Source organism: Falco rusticolus, chromosome 5, assembly GCF_015220075.1.
Source record: "Falco rusticolus isolate bFalRus1 chromosome 5, bFalRus1.pri, whole genome shotgun sequence".
In the NCBI taxonomy this organism is placed as follows: domain Eukaryota; kingdom Metazoa; phylum Chordata; class Aves; order Falconiformes; family Falconidae; genus Falco; species Falco rusticolus.
Window position 1 is genome coordinate 47,668,303 of NC_051191.1, and position 21,889 is coordinate 47,690,191.

A 21,889-nucleotide genomic window follows, 5' to 3' on the forward strand; every position below is an offset into this window, starting at 1 on the left:
GGAACATCTCATTAAGTGCAGTGTCTGCCACAGCAACTGCAATAGCACCATGCATTTTTTGTTGTGATAAGCTGTATTTAGAGTGGGAAAGTATTGCTTTGTGAGCTGAAAAGCTGTATTTAGAGCGGGAAAGTATTGCTTTGTGAGCTGAAAAGCAAATGAAACTACGAGCAATAAAGCCCAGAGCTTCAGGCCAAAGGTTTTAATATCTGGTGTCGGTCCCAAATATCTGGTGTCTCCCAAAACAAAGGATAGCTTATGCACACTGCAGACATTCTCTGTCTGGAGCAATACTAACACATTATGTCTTTATTTACACTGCAAATTAAGTGTCCTGCACACCCACCCATACGATGGCCTGAATCTAGATCCACCCTGCTGTTGTTCGTGGGTAGAAATCTAGGTGTGTTGCAGAACTGATGGATCCTGATATTCTGCAACAACATCAGGCAGAAAAGACATGGGTCATTCCTCACAAGGCTCCAGGGTCCTCCCAGGCTGATTTTAACATCACCTGTGGCAAGGAAAGGGGGGAATGGCAGACAGATCTGTGGCAGAGCTAAAAAATCAGGATTTCTGGAGTCTCCGCCATACACTGTAATTGCAAAATCATGGTTCCTGTCTTCCATGCACACAGCAAATCTTTTTTCTCCCTTCATCCTGGAGGGGATGAGATGATTAGAAAATTCTTTAAGCTTCCCTTACTTCGGTTTCTTCCCTCACTTTGGTTTCTTCCCTCATTTCACAACCTGACTTCAAAAAAAGATAAGGCCACTGAACAGTCTGGACTTTCACTTCCAAATACTTCTTTCAGCATGGAAAGGACCAACCATGGAATAACCAAGCAAGTCACCCTATTATGCAACAAACAGGAAAACTATCTGTGCTGGTATGCTGTGGGTTTCATTCCTCTGAAGGCTGCTTTCCTCCAGGGAATTCCAGTAATTGCAGTAATTGAAGTGTGTTTTGACAAGTTATAACAGCCCAGAAAACCCACCTATGAAATTACATCCTGGTAGCATCTTCCAAAGTAAACTGAAATCTTGATATCACAGCTCATTTGGGAAACTACTACGCCATACCTTTCATTTGTTATGAGAACACAGCTTGAGTTTTTGTTGTAGATAACAGGTGGTGTTATTAGTTACACCTAATGACGTGGCTTCATCTTCCCCCACAGCAGGTTTTTGTACCAGCAGGGGTCCCATGGATCATCTCCTGAAACTCTAATGAGAATAAAAACATATAGTCTTAATTTATTCTCATTCTATCTACTTTCTCTCACTTTAGGTTAATCCCTCACACAGTCATCAAGCTTACCCCTAAGGTTGTCTGTCCATCCCCAGTCAACAAAGTAATCAAAGAAAATCAGAACAAGCTGCCCGCATAGATGCTGGCCTGTGGGGAAGACAGGCAGAGTACAGCGGTAGAGTGCAAGGACCAGGCAATGCTCTCGAGAAAGCCTTCTTACTACTAAAACTAGCAGTGTCTGTAAGCCCCAGCCACATGCTACCTGCCAGGCACAGCACGCAGCTCCCATCACTTAGGTTTTCTTGGTTTATTCCACTGCTCCACAAGCCTGCTGGTCTCACACTGCCTTTTGCTTGCCACTGCCATAGAGACAAAATATTTGGCTGGGTGGGAAGCTCTTACATACAAACAATTTAGGATTCAGAGGGCAGAAGCTTTAAAATGCTAGAGGTTAGAATGTTCTAGAAAGTGAGCCACTAGAAGTATGGATGTACCAACTCCATTCTGGCTCCTGGGCTCAGCTGCAGCCCAGCTGAGTTAGCACATACTGGAGGTATCTACCAGGAAGACAAAGGCGAAGGAGGCAGAGAAAAGGAAGGAAGTCCCAGACCGAAATACTTCATTTTCCCTTATTTTTCTTCCTGAACATCCCAAAACAGAAAGCAGACAGATTTTTTGCAGAAGTGACCGGGATTTATTAAAGACAGGATATTGATATGAAACATTCATGACCCTCAGCTTAGTCGTATTTCTCTTGGATGGGGTAATGAAGTAAATTTATTACATATCAGTGCCAAGAAGCTCATAATAAAAATACAGATTATAGTTTTCAGATTCATCAACTCAAACCAGATATTTTTGAAAAAACACTCCAGCAGGAAGAATGTAAGTCCCAAGATACTTGGGCTACCAAAGCAGCATATGAAATACATATTTTATCCAACAATAGGATACAATGTAAATTATTTGATTTAAAAACCCTGACACAAAGGCAAGTCTGTGAAGACCTAAGAAAGAGACCTCTCATCATGTTATCCCAGGTGTGGGACGTGCAGAGGAAGAAAGATATCTATGTTTGACATAAACAAAGCAAGCAGAAATTTTATTGCATTGTGAGTTGTTGATTTTACGAGACTTGAAATAAAATAATAAAGCACAGATAAAGCAAGATAGAGAAATACAGCAACTTCTTGGGAAGCCAGACTTCGGCAAAGGTTCAGACAGACCACAGGCACAGCAAACCTTCACATCAATTCTACCCTGATCATTTGGTCCCCTTTTCCATTTCTGACCTTCATTTCTTTCTTTACTGGGACATACCCAGTGGAGAATCAGCCAAGGAGGACCCATGAATATTTCATTCTTCTTCTGCCACACTCCTGCAAAAAGGAAAGATCTGTCTTCAAAACATCTGCATGGTCTGCACGGCTTTGGGAAGACCTAACACATCAGCATGCTGTGAAAGAAGGAACTTGCATGTCCCTAGGTACAACTGAAGGCATCGTCACTACCGAAAGTTTCCATAAATCAGAGTGTAATGACCAATTCTTTAACAATTCATCTCTCCTCATTTCCAAACATACTACCAAAGGGGAAAAACTTACTTTGATTTTAGTGCCAAGGATTTCCAGGGTTTCCAATTCCTCACTTTTCCCAGCCCATAGTCAGGAAAAACAAAGAAAAAAAAATCCCCCCAAAATCCCCAAAGCCCCAAAGCAAAGAAAAACAAAATAAAACAAACAAGTAAGCACCATAGTGTTTCTAATTGCCTTCCAAAATACAAAAAAAAAAAAAAAAAAAAAAAAAAAAAACCCAACAGAAAAGCATTTAATATTGCTTTAGTTTGGGGAAATTACTAATCATGAGAACTCTAGTGTATGTCTGTGTTTAATAGAGAATGTAATGGAAAAAAAATAATAGAGCATTAGTGACCATCCAAGAAAGATTTCATGAAAAACAGGGTGGAAGGGAGTTTGTTTGGATAGAATGTTTCCCCAGAAGCATCTCTATTCCAAACATTACAGCACAGGTCAAATGGAGGGGAGCCAGAAAGTGAAACACTTTAAAAATAGCCCTTAGAAAGGAAAGTGAAAGTGGCCAATCAAGTTCCACCTTTCATGACCATGAAATGCAAATTCTGTGATGAAAACCAAATTTGGGTTCTGGTACCATTACTGAGTGTCAGTAAACACTGCAACCTATGCATGGAAAGTTCAACAGAAAATTATAGGTCCAGCTTCTAAAATCCTTCCAGCCTTAGCAATTCAAGCTGGTACTACTGCTTGTAAGTAAGCTTACATTAAAATATTTCGGTTTGGAACTTACAGTTTAAAATACTGTGAACTGTCTCCGTCCTTTGTTGTAGCCCTTCCAAGCCACCTCCCTGCAGATACAGAAGTTCAGCAAAGCTCTCCTATGAGACCGGCTGCCACTGTGAGCAGAAAGACTGCATGGGGCAACTGCCTTGGTAATATTTTATGGCCCTAAGATTAGTCTTGCCAGCCTGTTTCACACTTTGCAATACTCACTTTACTTCTAGATATTCCTTCCAAATGAAGGAAAGGAACCTTTTTAGCGTTTGTTAAGGCTCAGACTTTGCATCCTGATGCTCATGGAGGTTAATTTCTCCTTTATAGCATTTCTCTGAGCCTCAAGGCTGAAGATGCTGAGGGAAGAGAGAAGGATGGTGATGAGCATTACAACAATGGAAAGCAGTCACATCGTTGCTAGTAGATTCTCACAGACAATCCTCACAGTCCCCCTCAAAGCCTCTCAAATTGTCAAGATTGCAAAATGCCTGTAAGGCAATTTTTCTCTCTTCTCCACCTGCTCTTTCAGAAAGAGATGTGCACCATTAAACAAGGAATCAGAGGGTTAAGCATTAAATTACCTGAAAGACAGAGTACTTGAGGCCCAAACAAGCTAAATGTCTTAGTCAAAGGAAAGGCAATTCCAGACTTTTTGCCAAGTGTCATTGAGAAAGAAGAGATCTTACCGAGGATGAAATGACCAGCAGCTTGCAGCACTGAAGCAAAAAGTACAAGCTTTGGGAGAAAAATCTGACGCATTCTCAGAGGTTGTTGACAAGAGCTTTGAAAAGCTAATCTCTCCTGAGGCTCATGAGGCTAAAGGGAAAACCTCTGAGAAGGCAGGGGAGGTGGCATCTATCTACTCTGACATGTCATCTTGTGGGAACAGCCATAGCCTAATAAGAGTAGCAAAGGAGAAAAACTGAGAAAAGACAAGTTCTGTATTTTGGAATTGACCCAGAGTGGGAGATCTGCTGCAGTGCTGCAAGCTGAGTACTTCAGACCTCAGCAGCAAGCACACTCTGCATTTCTTAAGAGGAACAGGCAAACATAAAAAATGCTCCAGGACAAAGATGCTGATGAAAGGTATTGTACTATGTGCTTAAAAAGAGAAAACTGCTCCAAACAGCTAAGGGCTCCACAGAGGTCTGAACAAATGAAAACTGGGAAGTGCAAACTTGCAAAATGTCAGACTGGATTTTCATGTGATCTTCACACACCTTCCTGAAGGCTGAGGCTCCCTCTAAGCTATGCATGGGGCAAGTGAGACTTATGAGAGCATGATTCACAATAGCTAGCAGACTGAACAAGAAACAAAGAAATGAGAAATGCCAGGCCATACTCCCCTCAATAACGTGAGAGTCTAACACAGGGCCACAAGGAGGTACGTCTCCATTCATGGTTCTCAGCCGAGAATCCTCTTCCAGAGCTGGATAAATCCATCATTTCAAAAGCAAGTGTCACAGTCCTCGCAATGAGATCTGAGGACTAGTGCTGCCACTGAGCCACTTTGTCCAACATCCCTAGGCACCCACGATTCATTTCTTAGGAGGTTTGAATCCACATGTCTTGGTTCCCAGAAGACTGCTCTAACCTCTTTGTCCTTCTTAGTGAAATTTTTCTTCCAGCTGCCCTCAGGCAGTAAAAGCATGTAGGGCTTTCTAGCCTCCTGCTTTGGTGCTCACAACCAGCAGTTGCTCAAGGGTCTGCAAAGGACTGGTGAAACACTTCGCCTGAGCTGCAGAAGGAGATGAGTCTTGAGCAGGGTGCAGCAGAACTTCCTGTCCCAGCGCAGCCAGCGGAAGCCAGGGAGGAAATGGGAAAATTGAGTTAACTGAGGAAGCAGTCCTGGCCAGGAATGTCTTTGGTTTCTAAACTGCCTGATTTGAAAAGAAAAGGAAAGAAAGAAGAAAAAAAAGAGAAGAAAAAAAAGGGGGGGGAGAGGCGGGGGGGGGGGCTGTGTTAGAAGAAGCTCAGTCGACCAATTAGTCAGTCATTTTCAGATCTAATATTTCCATAAGTGCTTGGCAGTGTTTTCTACGTAAGGGATGTCTACTACTGAGGAAAGATTTCTTAGATGGCAGAGAATTCCCCTTGATGACAAACTCTCCTCAGACATATTCCAGTCTGGGCAATTTCCCTTTGGAAGCCCTCACAACTTGTTAATTTGTTCAAGCATTCTGAGTCTTCTTAAAAGAAAAGCCAGTTGGCTATCAGTTGCATTTCCAAACCAAATACACTGCAAAAGACAGCGCTGAAGTGTAGGAAAATTGCTAAATTTAAGACACCAGGAGCATACTATGTACCTGACCTAAATACATCTTCACAGAAAACATTTACACAAGTCCTTGATGTGTCCCAAACAGGTCTACAAACAAGGTGTGTTTAAGAACAATTTTGTCTGTTACTGAAATTCAGCCTCATCTGAATTATAACTTGGCAGCTGAAAGCTGGAAGTTCTTACACAGGAAAGTATATAGCTGTAAGTAAAGAGAAATACTGCGGTATTTTATATTCTGATAACCTAAACTCCCCCTGAAGTTTTAAAATATAAATAATTTGAGATTTGGCCATGGTTTTGAATTTAGACATCTTTTCTTACAGAAAATGTTGTGGGCTTTTAGTCAGCCCCGTGAGCTCAGTAGAGATTTACAAGATAAGGAGTTCATGATCTGTCTCTGCAAGCAGGCAGCAGTATATTCCACTTATTAAAGTTATTAAAGCATATATGAATATCACAGCAGTTATGTGATCATCTGTTCTGCTGCTTGAAGGACTACATTCTTTGAGATCACCTTCTGTACTTTGCGAGTTAATCAAATTGGCCTTGCAGGTTTGCTGAAAATCTGGAAGGCTTTGCCAAGAAACTAGAAGCTGTTCTCCCCAGTCCACGTCTTCCCTCTGATTCTTCATCACAGCCAGCCAGCTGCCATACAAGTCAAGTGATGCACATATGAACACAATGCGCCTGAGTCCGAACTGGAGATCAGGGCACATCCAAACTCTGATTATTAATCCCAGATCAGACCATACCCCCACAAAGGGATGTACAGGCCAGCCAGCACACAAGTAGGATTATGAAGCCTATGACACAAAGGCAAATTTTAATTATGGCACATAAGCATCTCTATTGTGCAACAAAGTCTAAAAATATCTACTCATTTATTCCCAAACTTCACAAAGTGGTTACAATGCCAGTAACAGAGGATCTGTAATCACAGCGTTTGGTGGCTTTGTCTTATTTTTTCTTTATTGGTTATGCTGGCAAATCACGTATGAGAACCGATGATGAATATTCCTCACACTGGAGAATGCTCTAATGCTTTCTTATAAAGAGATCTAAATTATGCAGTTTCTCTTTCTTTTTTTTTCCCCTGTTGTTGAAGTTTTTTTAGCTTTGAAATGGGAAGTGAAGTGCTCAGCAGCAGCAAAGTGCTACTTTAATATCACCCATGCAACAATTACCTCTGCAATAACCTTCATTATATTAAATTACATGCTATCCTTCCCCAGCTCAGTGTGAAGATTAGCTGGAGAATAAAACAAGGAAAAAACCCAACCCACTGAGAAGCCATTGTGCAATACTATGCCTGCACAACAAAGGTGAATACAGTTCCTGCAGGGAAACTAAGTATCACTTAAGAACTACCTGCCCTTGTTTGAAGTCTTAAATAAAGCCTAAGGGAAGACCCTCACCTATTCCAATGTTCATTTCACTGTAACGATGCAGTGCTATTGCTGAACATGCATACATATAACTATGTAATTCAAGAGTGTTGCAATACGCAGTAACAAGGGGTTAAATAGTGAAGACAAATTTTGCTTTCAGCATTTTCTTAATTTTTAATAATTTTCTTAGTAACCCAAATATTCTCATGAGGTCTCTTTCAGCACAGAGCAGAGGTTTGTATATTCCATTGCTTTCTCTGAATAACCAGAACTAGTTTCTTTCTTTCTATTCCATTCTAAATGTGTCTGTACATGCCAGCTTTTTTTAAAAAAACATATTTACCTATTGACAATCTGAGGTTTTAAAGTGAAATTTATTCTGAAAAGTGGCTTATCAAAATGACATTAAAATCATGCACCTTTTATGTCTCAGTGACTTCCAGATAAAATTAGCTCCATTTACGAAGTATAAGCTTGGGGAAATTTTTTGGTGGTGGCTTCTCCTAACTCTTGGCCTTATTTACTGCCCAGGAGCTGAAAACTCAGCTGTACTCTTTTTGATTCGGTCATTAATACTGGTAGTAACAACTATGCAGGACAAGACGTGCATTCAAGAGAACAGGGCAGTGTAAGTAAAGGCAGGATGTAGTAACTCAGAAAAGTTAATTACCTGACACTGAACAGAAAACTGTTCATAGCTATGTGAAAAAATCAGGATTCTGAAAGAAAGAAACAAAAGAGGAACTACCGAGTTTCAAGACCTTGTAGGCAAGGCACATTCCTTGTTGATGGGTAACTTTGTAGCAAGGACATGAGCGCCCACAGCACCACCAGAAGTAGAGGGAGACTGTCAACATGCTCTGATGGAGCTCAGTAGAAGGATGAGGAATTCTGCTCCAGGATCTGCGGCCCCAGAGCACAGCTTGAATACTGAATGACACATCTCCTCCATGTCCTCGGACAGAGAAGGTCGGGTGGAGGCTCACACCTTAGGGCTCTCCAGCGGGGACCCTGTCCGTGGAACCATCCTGCCCCACGCCAGGCTGTGTGCTGCTGGAGCCCTGGGCTTGGATCATCTATACGGTTATAACTTGGTGAAGTCCTGGCTAAGTTGGACCGGTAATGATGATCATGTGTATAACCAATAAGTTCACTGGAAAGAATGTGGAAGTGCTTATGCTCTTTGACATATATTTATGCTGTGAAGCAAGCACCAGCTGCTCAAGTCTCAATAGACAGAGGGTATTGCCAACTCTGTCCCAGTCTGGATCTCTGAAAGTGGTCATAGCTTTCTCTCTTCAGCCTTTAGAGATCTTGCTGGAAATTGGGGGAACTGGTTGAGAAAGAAAAGGATACCACAAGCAACAAGACAATGATCAATGTCCCTGAACTCATGCTCCTGGAATTAAAATGTTGCTATTGCTAACACCTTTGGCAGCAATGAGATCCACCACAGGAAGCCTCACTGATGTTTAACAGCTCTCTGTCAGCTTCTTGTGAATTGCCCCTTCTACTCTGCAAGTTCACAAATTTATTTTTACCTCCTGAAAGTGAAGAGCTAAAAGAGATACTCCATTCTGAAAGCATAATTTTGGAAGTTTGAGAACTTCTACGTCTCCAGAGAAAAAATGAATAAGCATTTACTTGAATTTCTTGTCAAGCATCACCGAGATAATGTCCATTGGGGTCTGCACTGTGGATTTTTGGTAAGAGTGAGAATACGGTATCATATTTATGGTCCAGAGTTCCAAAGCATTCATAGGACCTGATGTCTTCTAATTACCATGTCTCAAAGTATATATCAACTATATTCCCAAAAATATTCTGGAAACATCAACGATCAAATCCTCTGCTGGGGGGCTGGTGGGTTAAGAAGGACATCCTGCTGTGGGAGTTTTAACTCATCTGTCAACTGGGAGGACATGAACCAGCACGAAATCTTTTGTGTATATCTGCTGTTAAAATAAGGAATGGGTGCACTGAAGCCAGCGCTCAGCCGCTCCTCACATGGCACGTGCTCCTGCCTCCAACGATCTTGGTGGGCCTTTGTCCTCCCTGCTGTTTATTGATGTCTTTCCTGTGCTAAGGAGGCCAAAACTAGCCACAGTATCTAGATGTGCCCTGTTAACTGTGGAGGGAGATAATCAGCTCCCTCAATCTACTGGCTCTGCTCCTCTTAAAAAGAGTCCAGGATGGTGTCGGCCCCCTTTGCTGTCGGGGCACAGCACCAGCTCATGTTTGGTTGCTGTCTATCACATTCCTACGTTCCCTTCCAGCACAGCTGTTCCCCACAATCAGCCCCCAGCCTGTATTGCTTCTTTCCCAGCTGCAAGACTTCACATTCATCCCTAATGAATTTCCTAAGGTTGCTGTTGACCCATGTCTCTAGTCTGTCCAGGTCCCTCTGAATGGCAACCTTGTGCTTTAGCATACTGACTGGTTCCCCCAGTTTGATGTCATCTGTCAACCTGGTGAACGTGCACTTGGTCTCCTCCCCCAGGTCACTGATGTTAAGCAGGGCATGTCCCAGTACAGACCCTGTGCTCCTCCACTTGTCACGGGCCTCCAAGTTGAGTATGAACCATTAACCACTGAAAGAGTCTATCCCACCCTCAAACCACCACAGAACAACAAGAGATTGCATCACTTGTGCAAAAATGACTGTTTTCACAACAGTAATATCCCAAACTGCTTTGTGGGCTACAGTAAGTTTCAAGACATCATTTTAAAAGTATGTTCTTAGCTTATTTGAAACTGAGTCTGTGAACACTAAAAAGCCACCATCTGTGCAGAGAACATACAATCTTCTTGAAAAGATTATTTGTCCTCATACTTCCCATTTGGTAATAATTTTTTATATTTAGTACCGATCACCATGTCAGCAACACTCACTGAAAACAAAGAAACAGAAAGACAGATGCAAGCCACCCTTGAGCACAGGTGCTTACCATACATACCTTAACAGGCTGCTTATAAGTAAAAAAGGAATAAGGAAAAAATCAGCTTTTTTCTTCACTCTACAATTTGCTAAACTCGTAGACACAGGATGTTCTAGAGGCTGAAGTAAAATTGGGCTCAAAACAGATTAGACAAATTCAGAGGATAAACAGTCTCCAGTGACTACAAACCACAGTGATCCAAATGCAGCCTTTGGACATGCTGAGAACCTATACATCTCCACCAGTATCTCCTACCAGCCTCTTTCAGACAAGCAACACTGCGCTAGGTAGCCTCTTTTTCCAAGCCAATCCACAGCTTCTGTCAGACTTCCCTATCAAAGAGAAATACTTAAAATAAGCGCCTCCCATAAAAAAAAAAAAAGCAGCCAAATTTCCCATCAACTGCCCCAGAATTTCCCCTTAAGCTCTAGCAGAAAGATCCCACCATATTGTCTCAGTTGACACAGTGCTCCAGGCCAGTGCTAAATACCCCTACTAAGCTATCAGCTGATATTAGGCACTGTGACACAATAAACTAATCAATCCAGAGATGCAAGCTGGATCATCTGAATTCCCAGACTAATAATAAGAATGCTTGCAGAACTTCTAGAAATGGGTTGTCTCTATTAACAGGTTAAGTCAGCATCTTCTAACAGACAGTATCCAGTCCTCAAAAAAAAAAACAAAACTCCAGGCTAACCTGGAGAGAAAATGTGTCATTTGCTTCAGATAGTCTTCTTCCCACTCTTTCTCCAGTTCTTTCTTATGCCGCCTACAAAACTTCAGCAATATTCAGAACATGGAGGTTCTGAGTTCAGTGCATACCATCTTGCTGACAAATGTCACTTCATAATTCACTGTGGACCACAGTGGTTGGCTGGTTTGTTTGCTAAGTAATTGCAGTGGTGTAAATAAAGCCTGGGATTCCTGAGAGGTCCAGCAGATTAAGATCTCCGTTGGCTGGCCTGAAAGATAAGTAATTTCTTTTTCCATAATAGAAGAAGGAATTGTTTCCTGCTAATTAGGTAAGAGGCAATGAAATGTGTGATGTGCTAATTGGGCAGCTTGGAATGCATAGAGAAGGTGGGGAAGATGATGTGATACAGGATGATGAGAGTATTTGGGCATGATATTATGAGATAAAAAGGTTGGATAAGATATTTGTAAGGTCATTGTGACACTGATTATATTCAAAATTCCAAAGCAAGGTAAATGTAATAAAAGCAGGGTTCATATAATAAAAATTAAACCTGATCATCTGATTTATATGGTTTATAAAAGGCCATGTATGTGGAGTTTCCTCTTTAGCTCAAAACCCCAGGATGACCAAAACATAAGTGATCTCAAAGTGCTGGTGGAGTTACACATTTTGAGAGTACCTCTTCGATTTTAGTTAATAAAGAAAGTTTCTGGTTACACAAACTAGTAACTTCTCTTTAAATATCAAATGATTTATTCTGTGCCATAACAATTTATGTCAAGTATGACTAAGAGCAGGAACCATCTGCAAAATGAAGGTGACACTTTGCATTTGCATAATAGTCCTTGCTCAGTCCCTAAGTCCATAATAAAATGCATATAACAAAAATAACAATAAAACCACACCACTTAAAGCAATGTTTCCAGTCAAAAAATAAATCTCACAACAAGTATGAACTTCCCAACAACGTATTACTTCCTATCATCTTCCCAGCCCTACGCAGAACGACTGTGTTCTGAACACAAGTTTCTGGGAATTATAATTGGCTGATTTCTGAAATGCATTACAAATGCCATTTTTATTTTTAGGCCAATTATTTGAATAAACAACTTTTCTCATAGTTGGAGTTTCTATAGGCGAGTCAGATCACAGCAGCTAATCTGCTTGGAAATTCATGCCTGAGATTTCTAGAGAAGACCAGTGGAGTTCGGTGGGAGCTGAACCCCAATGCACTAACACACTTTTGGAAGCCTCAGACTTGGTTCACAGCAGTCTTATTTCTGATTCATGGGACTGTGGACACAATTCAACACAATGTCAAACACTGTCACTACCAGTGTCTTCAGTGGATCTCAAGTGGCGACGGAACTATGACCCAGCCACAGGAGTCTCAGTGTTCTTTCTGCTGTCATAAGAAGATAATTTCACTAAATTATATGGGTTTCTTAATTACCCCACACATTATTAATTCATAGCTGACTCATCTTCAAGGCCTTACACACACCCAGGATCACAAGAAAAAAACAACACATTGTATTTGTTGTACCTTCTGTCTGAGGATCAGAGGGCACCTGTTCCACACAGCCATGCCTTTGTGAATTAGCCAAATGTTTTCTCCTTATTATAAATGAACATGTTGAACGGCAGTACTTTCACTCCTTGCCCATCCTTGCCTTGCATCTATTTTTCCAGAAAATTCTGACTGAGTTCAACAGAAGTTATAAGGTTCACAGAAGAATTACTGTGCAAAATATGTGAGCTATAATGTGGGAGGGCAAGCTAACAGCAGCTTGTAACTCCTCACTTTCCCCACTGACCCCAATGTGAAAATTACATTGACGAGATCCTTATCTTCTACGTTTCCTTCTTAGGTCTTAATCACAGGACCCTTTTCTATCTCTTAAGGGGAGTTATGTGGTTCCTCAGCTCCATTCCTGTATGGTTACACTACACCAATGATGAGAACTTTCCTGGGGCAGTTGCTATGAGTTCCTCCCAGATTTTTCAGTCTTCAAATTTTGACTGTGGGTAGATCACCTTGTCTTTCTAAATGATTGTATCCACATCTGCCCTCTTCAATGTTATCTGCATACCTAATCCCAGACTTCAAGCTGAACTTCAAGGGCCAGTGCTGGAGTGATTTTCCAATGGTACAGCTAGGCTCCCACATCTTCTTGACTGTTCTCTGACAGAGGGACCTGGGGGCAGGTTACCACCACCAGAACGGTCTCTCTGGTGAAACCTCAGGAGCAGTGTGGTCTACAGGCTGGACAATTGTGTGTCTTAGCAGAAGTAGCTATTAGCCACAACCTTCCCGGAGGCAGGCTACTTTTCACCCTGTCTCACGATGGATGAGTGCTACAGCAACAGATAGTAGCAGGCTGAGTGAGGGCATGTGTGATCTAGAGTTAGACACTGAACATCCCTGGTCTTGTCTAACCTTTTGCATTATCACAAGCCATTTTATTTCAGATTGTTGCCCCTGCACTAGGTTCAACTGTGTCTGAATATAGGACAAATTTATGTTTGGCTACAGTGCATCTTCCAGAAAATCTGTTAGTCTTTACTAAAAAGAAACATTTAATTTGTCAACCAGCAATTTCCTCCAAAGGTTAGCCACCTCTCTTATTAAAAGTATGAACCCTGCATCTAATTTGAAATTTTCTGGCCTCAGCTTCCAGCCACTGGTTCCTGTTATGCCTTCTACTCCTCTGAAAGTGACCTTTTAGTAACCCCCTAGTTTAGCATCAAGCATTTTTTAATCCATGAAAGAACTTACAAATTACAAATGACCAATGCTCTAGTTTCATTTTAACAAAAGAACTCAAACTGTTAAGTTTAACTCTCTCCTTAAGTAATTGAAGGTCATATAAAAAAAAAAATCTTGTTTTCCCTCATTTCTTCATTCTCTTAATTAGAGCCAAATGTTAGAAATATCCTTAGAAAGACAGAAATAGGCAATACATCCCTGCTTGGCCTAGTTACACAGCATGACTCAACAGTGGCCACAGAATTGCAACACATTAAAAAAAAAAAAGAAAAAGAAAAAGCACTACTTATGCAGGCAATGAGCCAAACTTACTCCCTGAAAATCTAGTATAGTATTGAACATGTATAAAAGATTAACTAGCACAGGAGTTAAAAAGTTAAACTACAACAAGAAAAAAAACCAACTCCAACTGAAATAGCAGAACAGTACACAAAATTGCAAACTCCAGATTTCATTTCTGTTTAGCTTACAGTATGAAAAAACTTAATCACATTTGAAAAGCCATAATATTGCAGTGTTACGTGGCCTTCTTCCTTATAATGCCTAAAGAGCTCATATATTACTACTGCTAACCTGCTTGATCCAAAGGTCAAGAATAATTTTTTGCACTGATTTTATGCCCCGTTCTTGTAACTAGAATTAAAAAATCCAGTTTGAAAAGTTCTACTAATTATTTCTTAAATTAAATTAAAAAACATTTTTCCATCTTAAAAGTAGCCAGCTTAAAACTGCACGTGTTTTACAGCCTCTTGAGATTTGAACAGCTAGCTAGCAAATTCACTGGCTGAGAAAGTAATGCAACAGTGTATTAACTGCTGCTTTTATCCTCAGCCCTTTAATGGCAACATGATAGCTCAACCTGATAGCTTTCTACCATGTGATGACTGCTTGCAGCAGATGTTGTTTATCTGGACTTCAGTAATGCCTCTGATGCTGTCTCCCATAACATCCTAGTAGACAAGAGATGTGGTTCAGTCTAGTTAAGTGGACAGTGAGGCAGACTGACAACAGAACAAACTGTTGGGCCTCAAGGGCTGCAGTTAGTGGCACAACATCCAGCAACAGGATGACAAAGGGGACAAATTCAAATACAGAAAATTCAACTTAAACACCAGAAAATCTTTTACTGAGGGAGTGATCAAACACTGGACCAGGTTACCCAGGGAGGTTGTGGAGTCCCCATCCTTGGAGATGCTCAAAATCTGATGGGTCACAACCTGCCCTGGCTGACATTGCTCTCAGCAGAAAGTTGGACTGGATGATGCCCAAGTGTCTCTGCCATTCTCAACCATTCTGTAATGCTGTGACCATGCATATGGAAGTAGAAATTCTTTTCATTAAGGATATCATTTTGGCAATCCTGAGAAGTCACTTGCCGCTCATTGGAAACTAATGTTTTGAAATTTCCATGTTCTGTAGAAGTTCGTTCTCTTGGCCTCTTTGATAAACATTTCTTTTTCCGTGCCTCACTCACTCTGTTAAAAGAAATTAAATCCTTCCACTCTGAAAGAGCCTCATGTATATTGGGGGGTGAAAAAGCAGGAAGAGGAAGATAAAACAGGACAAATGGTCAAATATCACTTCTTATGCTAGCAGAAAATACAACAGGCTTGTATTTAAAGAAGTCAGGAAAGGGACTCTTGGAGATGGCTTTGTCAACACCCGTAATAAGTGGCACTATCCATATGCCTGAAGTTAGGTTTGTGATTAAGGACTCCATTGAACAAGAGCCAGAATATCAAACAAGGAAGCCCCCTGAATTCTGCTCAGCTTACGGACAAAGTTTAGAGCAATAAAATCAGCCAAACAAGCCAGACTAACTCAAATGCAGCCATATCCCTTGCTGGCTTTTCACTAATTGTCCCTACTAATGAGGATATGCCCATCAGCCCTTGAAATTACATCTAATTTACTTACAGAGTTTCTATGCCACAGATAGCAATTCATAATCAGTTTGGTCTACATTCATAAAGCTGCTAAGAAATTATTTCCATTTCAAACTCCTAAACACAAGTCATTAGAAAAAGGCACTAAGGTTCCTGGACATGTCCAGATAGAGCCAAAATGGCAAAATAGCTTTGCTACCAGGGAACTGAGGTCACTCTCAAACACACACATACATGCCTTACAATGCAAATCAACCTGAGATATCCACGGATGTGCACCGTAGTCATATGACAGATAGAACAGGTCATACATGTATGACATGTAAGCACACCGTAGTGCAAGTACAATAAGAACTTTCATTCATTACAGGGACATTTTAGCAGAAACAGGGCACCAGGGGATCACAGATGTAAGTTACTCTAATCTCCATTGTACTTTAACATAAAATCAGCCCTTAAGGTCAAGAGGACTGCAGGAAGAAGGATGGCACAGCTCTAACCAGTTTCACCATTGCTCACTAATAAATCAGCTTGGCAACTTGTCCTCATTTTAATTTAGATATTCTGGAAGGAAAATAAAATGATAATTTGGGGATAGAAATTTCAAAATAGGTAGTTGTGTTGCTAGGGTGTCCCACTCTGGCTGCAGTTTGGTTTGGAGAGTTGGATGGTTTGGGTTTATTGGGTTGTTTTGGGTGTGCATGTTGCTTTTCTTGTAACTGAGGGACGTACCTGAGAGCTGTGTGTTTTTATGCTGCACAGAAAATACCACTTCCTATGGGGCTGATGAACAAACATGCCTCAATCACACTCAGAGAGCTCTTTTTTATTATTATCTTGAATAAAAGAAATATGGGAGGAATCAGTTTCTCCCTTGCTTGTTTTCTCTCCTTCACATAAAAAAATAAGACAGCCCCAAGATTGATTTTACTGTTAACACACAAAGTCAAAAGCATAGCTCAAGTCCTTTATCAAATGCAGTGAATTTTCTAAAGAAAGGACTGATCAGCCTTCCCCACCTTCCACAGGCATCAAAGGGTCCCAAGGGGCCTCCAGTTCCCCTTAAACTCTGGTAAAAGCAAACTCCAGTTCAGAGAGGAAAAAGAGATATTCCGTATTTTGGCCTTGACACACAGATTCTATTAAAAGAAGTAAACAAACCTCAGGAAGAAAGGAATAACAGGAATTGGGGGGATGCTCTGAACACTCAAGCCACCTGCTCTAGTCTTTCTAACCTCAATGACTGCACTTAGTTTCAAGGATATTTTTCCTAATGCTGTCTTCAGAAAGCTCTGATATACTACAGATAAAAAGTACTTTAAGTCACCTTAAAAGCCTAACAGTACAATAAAAGTAAAAAGCAAAGCAGCAACTATGGCTGATAGTCCCTTGTTTCTGCAAGCCCCTCTGCTATTTGTATCACTCCACCAAGCAAAGCTCACACCAAATGGATGTTCTGGCAGAGATGCCAGATACACATGCCACCTATAGTCAAAAGCAGGTCACCATCACATCACTCTTAGTAATGAGAAGAAGCAAGCTACAGTAGCAGTTCTTCAGCATCTTTTCCTCTCTACTCTCCTGGGACACGTTCCTTATGCCCTCTCCTGCCTTCCCCAGCCAGCTGGAGGACTGCTGACCCCAGGAGAAATAAGGAAGAGAGAGATGGGGAACTGCAGGATGTGTCCTATGAGGAAGAGGCTGCTCTCACAAGGAAAACCACAGGGAGGGCAGCTAACTGTGACTAGGCAGGGGCGGCAGGAGGTAGGCACCCAGAACTGACCACAGCTAGAGACGGGTAGGCTGTCAGCCTCCATGATGAAAGACTGATGCTGCATTGGCCACTGGCTACCACGTGCTGCTGCTTCTCCTGCTCTGCCCTCTTTCATCTTCCCCAAACAACTGAAGATCTGTACCAGGCACTTCTTCCCAGGTACTCCCTTTGCTCTACTCCCTGAAGGACACCATGGTGCAATGCATCCTGCCTTCCCCCCCAGTATATTCTACATTCCCCATCAGACAGAGGTGTTTCCTGGCTTGGCAAGCCACCGTGCTGCATCACTGGGAAAGGGGAACAGCAAAACACTATATGGTGTGAAAAGCTGTTTGGATGGGAGGGTAGGCAGCTGGTATGCAAGAGTAGGAAGATTCAGAGTGAAAAGTTGCAGAGCAAAGCCAAGCCCAGATGAGACACTGAGTGGTAGGCACAGTTAACAGCAGGAGAGAAAAAAAGTAAAGACAAAGATCTTCCTTCAAAAGAGCTGGAAAGGATTATGTAGGATTGTGACCACATCTTTCCTCAACTATCCAGGCCCGCCTTCCAGCTAAGCAAAAAAACAGGAAAGCTTATTTTTCATTATGCACAAGGAAGCTATGGGAAACTTCTTTTCAGAGAAGTGGCTATTCTTCATTCAGAGGACAAGAAACAGATTTTTCTTTTGCAGGTTGCTTCAAGCACTGAGATAATCCAGATGCTGGCTTCTTCCTGAAGCCTGGGAAGAGCCCTAAGCATGTACAAAGTATTCCTGAGCAGAACAGTTAGCTCATTCCAGAAAGAAATGCAAAGGAAGAGCAAACAGATCCACCAGACTGTGACAGCATCTGTGCATGCTGGAAAGTGAAGTGGATGTTTTTGGGAGTGTTCAGAAAGGGAGATGGGTGAGGACAGAGGCCATGACCACACTCAAGGCCCAGAGAAGGTCTAATAGAAGGGACTGAGAGTCTGGAAACCAGGGAGTGAAAGCATGTGCAGCTTGAGGGAAATCACAAAGGAAGTCATGATGGGAAAAATGAAGAGCTCTCAAAGGAAGGCACCGATATATATCTCCATTACACCATTGCCTTCCCCTCTAGGGAATTAGCATCTCTTCTCTATGCTCCATACTGGGTACCTGGGTGGGGTTGGGGGTACACTGTATCACCAAGAGGGGGGAGACCCTGCTGCTGAGTAAGCAGGATCCAGCACAGGTCTCACTGTCCAGTAGAAGCCACCACAGCCCTGAAGCCAGATTCATCATTCTGCTAAATCCATGCAATTTACACTATGTACAAGGCAAAGACAAAGGAGAAGGAAGGTGGTTTCTCAGTGCTGTTTTGGGGTGCAAGATGAGCCACGGCACAGCCTTGAATCAGCCTCTCTTCTGAGGTCTCTCTTCCTCACAGGCCCACTAGCTGTAAGGACTGGCAGATGAACTTGCTGGCACAGCCTCGCAGATGGGGGGTGGCCATTCAGACAACAGGCAGCAGGAAAAAGCACTGGGAACCTCTGGGTTATTGTATTTTGGATTGTTTATCTTATACCACCTCTGTGGTCGACATTGTTGAATGGGAGAAAAAGTTGTGGTGTGTTCCAAGAAAAAGAAGGCTCCAGGGGGAGAAGAGGATAACAAGCTCGGGACAGACCTAGCAGGTGCCAGCAGAGGCACTGTCCACACAGGACATCGTAAGAGCAGTGACTTGCGGCCTTTTCCTGAGAGATGTGCAAGTGCAGCAGGGCTGTGGCGATGGCAGCCAGCACCGAGTCCTGTACAAATTGCTTGGCAGTGGTACAGCTTCAAGGACCCAGCATGCCCCTTCCTTGAAAGGTGTTGTGCAGATTACATCACATTTAAAACACATTTCACCACTGGGGAATACACTCTCATATTTTCAGTTAATTACCAAGAAGACATTCAAATAAAAAATCACTCTCCAAGACAGCACAGGCATTTACCACATCCAACATCAATGCCTGCTCCCAGCAGCACCAGCACAGACATTTTATGGAGGGACTGTCTTTTTTTTTTTTCGTTCTTGGTTTTTTTACACATTTCAGATAGCCAGAGACTTCTGACCAACAGTATCATGAAATGTGAGAAAACTCTTAAGGTTTAAGTAACTAATCTTAAATATTGGAATTTTAGTATTCAAAGGGAACCTGACGGAAAAAGCAAAAACAACTGATATCAGCACTGTAAGTAAATCTGCACTAAAAAGCCAACTGTGCTGCTGCCTGGCAGGGAGAAAATTGCAGGTTAGGAAGAAGAAATGCCTTGCAAATACAGAGCTTCACTCAAGCTACCTGTTACAATGAAGTGAGAAAATGGATGTTACTCCTGTCACCTGTAACTGCTACAGAGTGGACTCAAGCCAGTCTAGACACACTAGTATGTCAAGCAAAAGTGTGCATATCAACAGGAATGTAGTTTTCTCAGCACTGACAAAAACAGAATTTAATTTATTATGGTCAACACACACCAGCTATCAGAAAGGAGATTGCTTTATCATTAGAACCTATTGAAGAAACTCAGCTGGAGAAAAGGAAAAGCTTTTACCCAGGAAAATGCAAGAAACAGAAGAGCAAAGCAATATTCAAGACAGCCCATCAACCTAAAAGAGCAGAATTATATCTTGGAATGGGTAATCATGTGTCTGGTTCCGAAGGTACACTGCAGAACCTCAAAGAAATGCTGGCATTATGTACTGCTTGCTTATAATTTGCTTGGCTAACAGTACACAGCCAGTGTATGCTATGGCATTATTGGCCCTCAAATGGGAGACGTCTGGAACACATCCCAGGATGCAGGCCAGGACAAGGAGTAGGCAGGTGTTGCTCTGGGAGGCAGCAAGTCTTAGCTTTCTGAGGGCCATTTTAGTGTGGCAAGATAAGGGCTCAGAGTGGCCCGTGTCTGCTGGAGAAGAAGCTGCTGAGACCCAGGCCTGATGCAAAGGGAAACGGAGAGCCCTCTGTGGAAGAGCTGATTCTGCTAACAGTTTTGGACCTGCTTTCCCGTAACAGACTGTCAGAAAAGATCCTCTTGGCACATATCAGTAATTCTTACTCATAAATTAAACCTGGGCTGTGATAAATGAAGTATTTGTCGCCATGCACTGACTGACTGCTGGGAGAGCACTTGTGCGCTTGATTGACAACTCATTTAAGCTGCGCTCAGTATCTTTCCCCAAAGACATTATTCACTTCTCTCAGATGGCAGAAACTGTTGTAAACCCAAGCAGGATTAGCGGAGCTGTATCGTTTTACATTATGTAATAACCAGCCTATTTACCTTAAACTGTATTTAACTTCATAGGCTACTTATTTCATCTTTTCCCAGGAGTGCTTATCATGATCCTGAAAAGAGAAGGAGAGCTGCACTGGGTATTAAAACCCAACAAGATAGGGCCTGGTGGCTGAGACACATTCTGAGATAACAAGGCAAGTGAATTTCAGTTCCTACATCCAAGCCTGAATTCTGCTGATGTGAAACCTGCTTGTGTTTCACATTTACTAGGCTAGTACTTCCTTCCCTCTCTCTTTTTTTTTCCATGTAAAATATTTTTTTTAATAGTAGACGTTAATAATAGGTTTCTGGTTGCAGCCTCCAGTGCAGGTGACTGAGGGAGAGATGTCTTTTACTTTTTCCTCACTAAGAACAGGATGGGACCTGCAAGCCTAAGGAAAATACTGTTGTGGTTTCCTCTGAATACCGAGCATCCCTGGACTTGGGACCTGAGAAAAGAAGAATGAGGGTGGAAAAGATACAAAAAATGCAGAAAAGGACTAAAGATAGAATACTTCTGAGGAAAGAGGTGGAAAAGTGGAAGAATAAAATGAGAAAAAGGTCAAGTTTAGGCATGTTTAATGTGAAAAATAACTTAATCGGAAAATGACAGGAAAAAAGGAACTTCCTACTTTCACAGAAGTCAGTGAGAATAAAAAGCAGATATGTTTAATTCAAGCACAGAGGAGAATGGCAACAAGCTATTACATAATTTGTTTTAAAAAAAATTCCATTTTTATTATTTAGTTACTTACCCCTTCCTTTTTTTGTTTTGTTATTAAAATCACTCTCTTTCAGATGGCAATGTTTGTTTGTTTAATGTTGCAAGAATGTATCTGCAATTACTGTTTGTGGTTTTTTGCTCCATGAAGTGCAATTAAATTATATTAAACAAGTTTACAAGATAGTACATAGAGGAACAAATTAGAAACCTCTATTTCACTGCTTTCCAAACTTAAAAACAAACTCACCGAATCAAAGGCTTTATGTTTTCAAATTCTAAGTAGAACATTTCTTAGTTCCAGAATTCCTGGAAAACAGTAAGAGTAACTGAGAAAAAAACCTAGGCACAGCAAAAGCTCAATAAATAGCAACTGTAACTTAATTAAAACGTACTTAATTTCATACTCAGCTGCAGGAAACACCTGCAGTTGTAACACAAATTTTGGTCTGTTATTCAACTGTCAGACTGAAATAATTCATCAATATTCTATACTTTAGTATGTTTTTAGCATCAGTTTTTCTGGAGAGGGAGGATCATCCACTAATTTGTCAAAAGCTCTAAATTATGCCGGTTTATATTAAAAAAAAAATCCTCCAACTTGA

General features: G+C 41.5%; 1 protein-coding gene across 3 annotated transcripts in view; it reads right to left on the bottom strand.

Annotated features, from left to right (window-relative positions):
- CRADD (CASP2 and RIPK1 domain containing adaptor with death domain) overlaps positions 1 to 21,889 on the bottom strand; it is an 81,525-nt gene that overhangs the window by 19,393 nt on the left and 40,243 nt on the right. The window contains exon 3 of one of the 3 annotated variants that reach the window (XM_037389432.1): positions 2,544 to 2,630. The exons of 1 other annotated variant lie outside the window; for it this stretch is intronic. In XM_037389432.1, the coding sequence (XP_037245329.1) occupies positions 2,544 to 2,630 (87 nt within the window). The remainder of the gene's footprint in view (positions 1 to 2,543; positions 2,631 to 21,889) is intronic. One more of the 3 variants, XM_037389435.1, reaches the window with a different exon arrangement.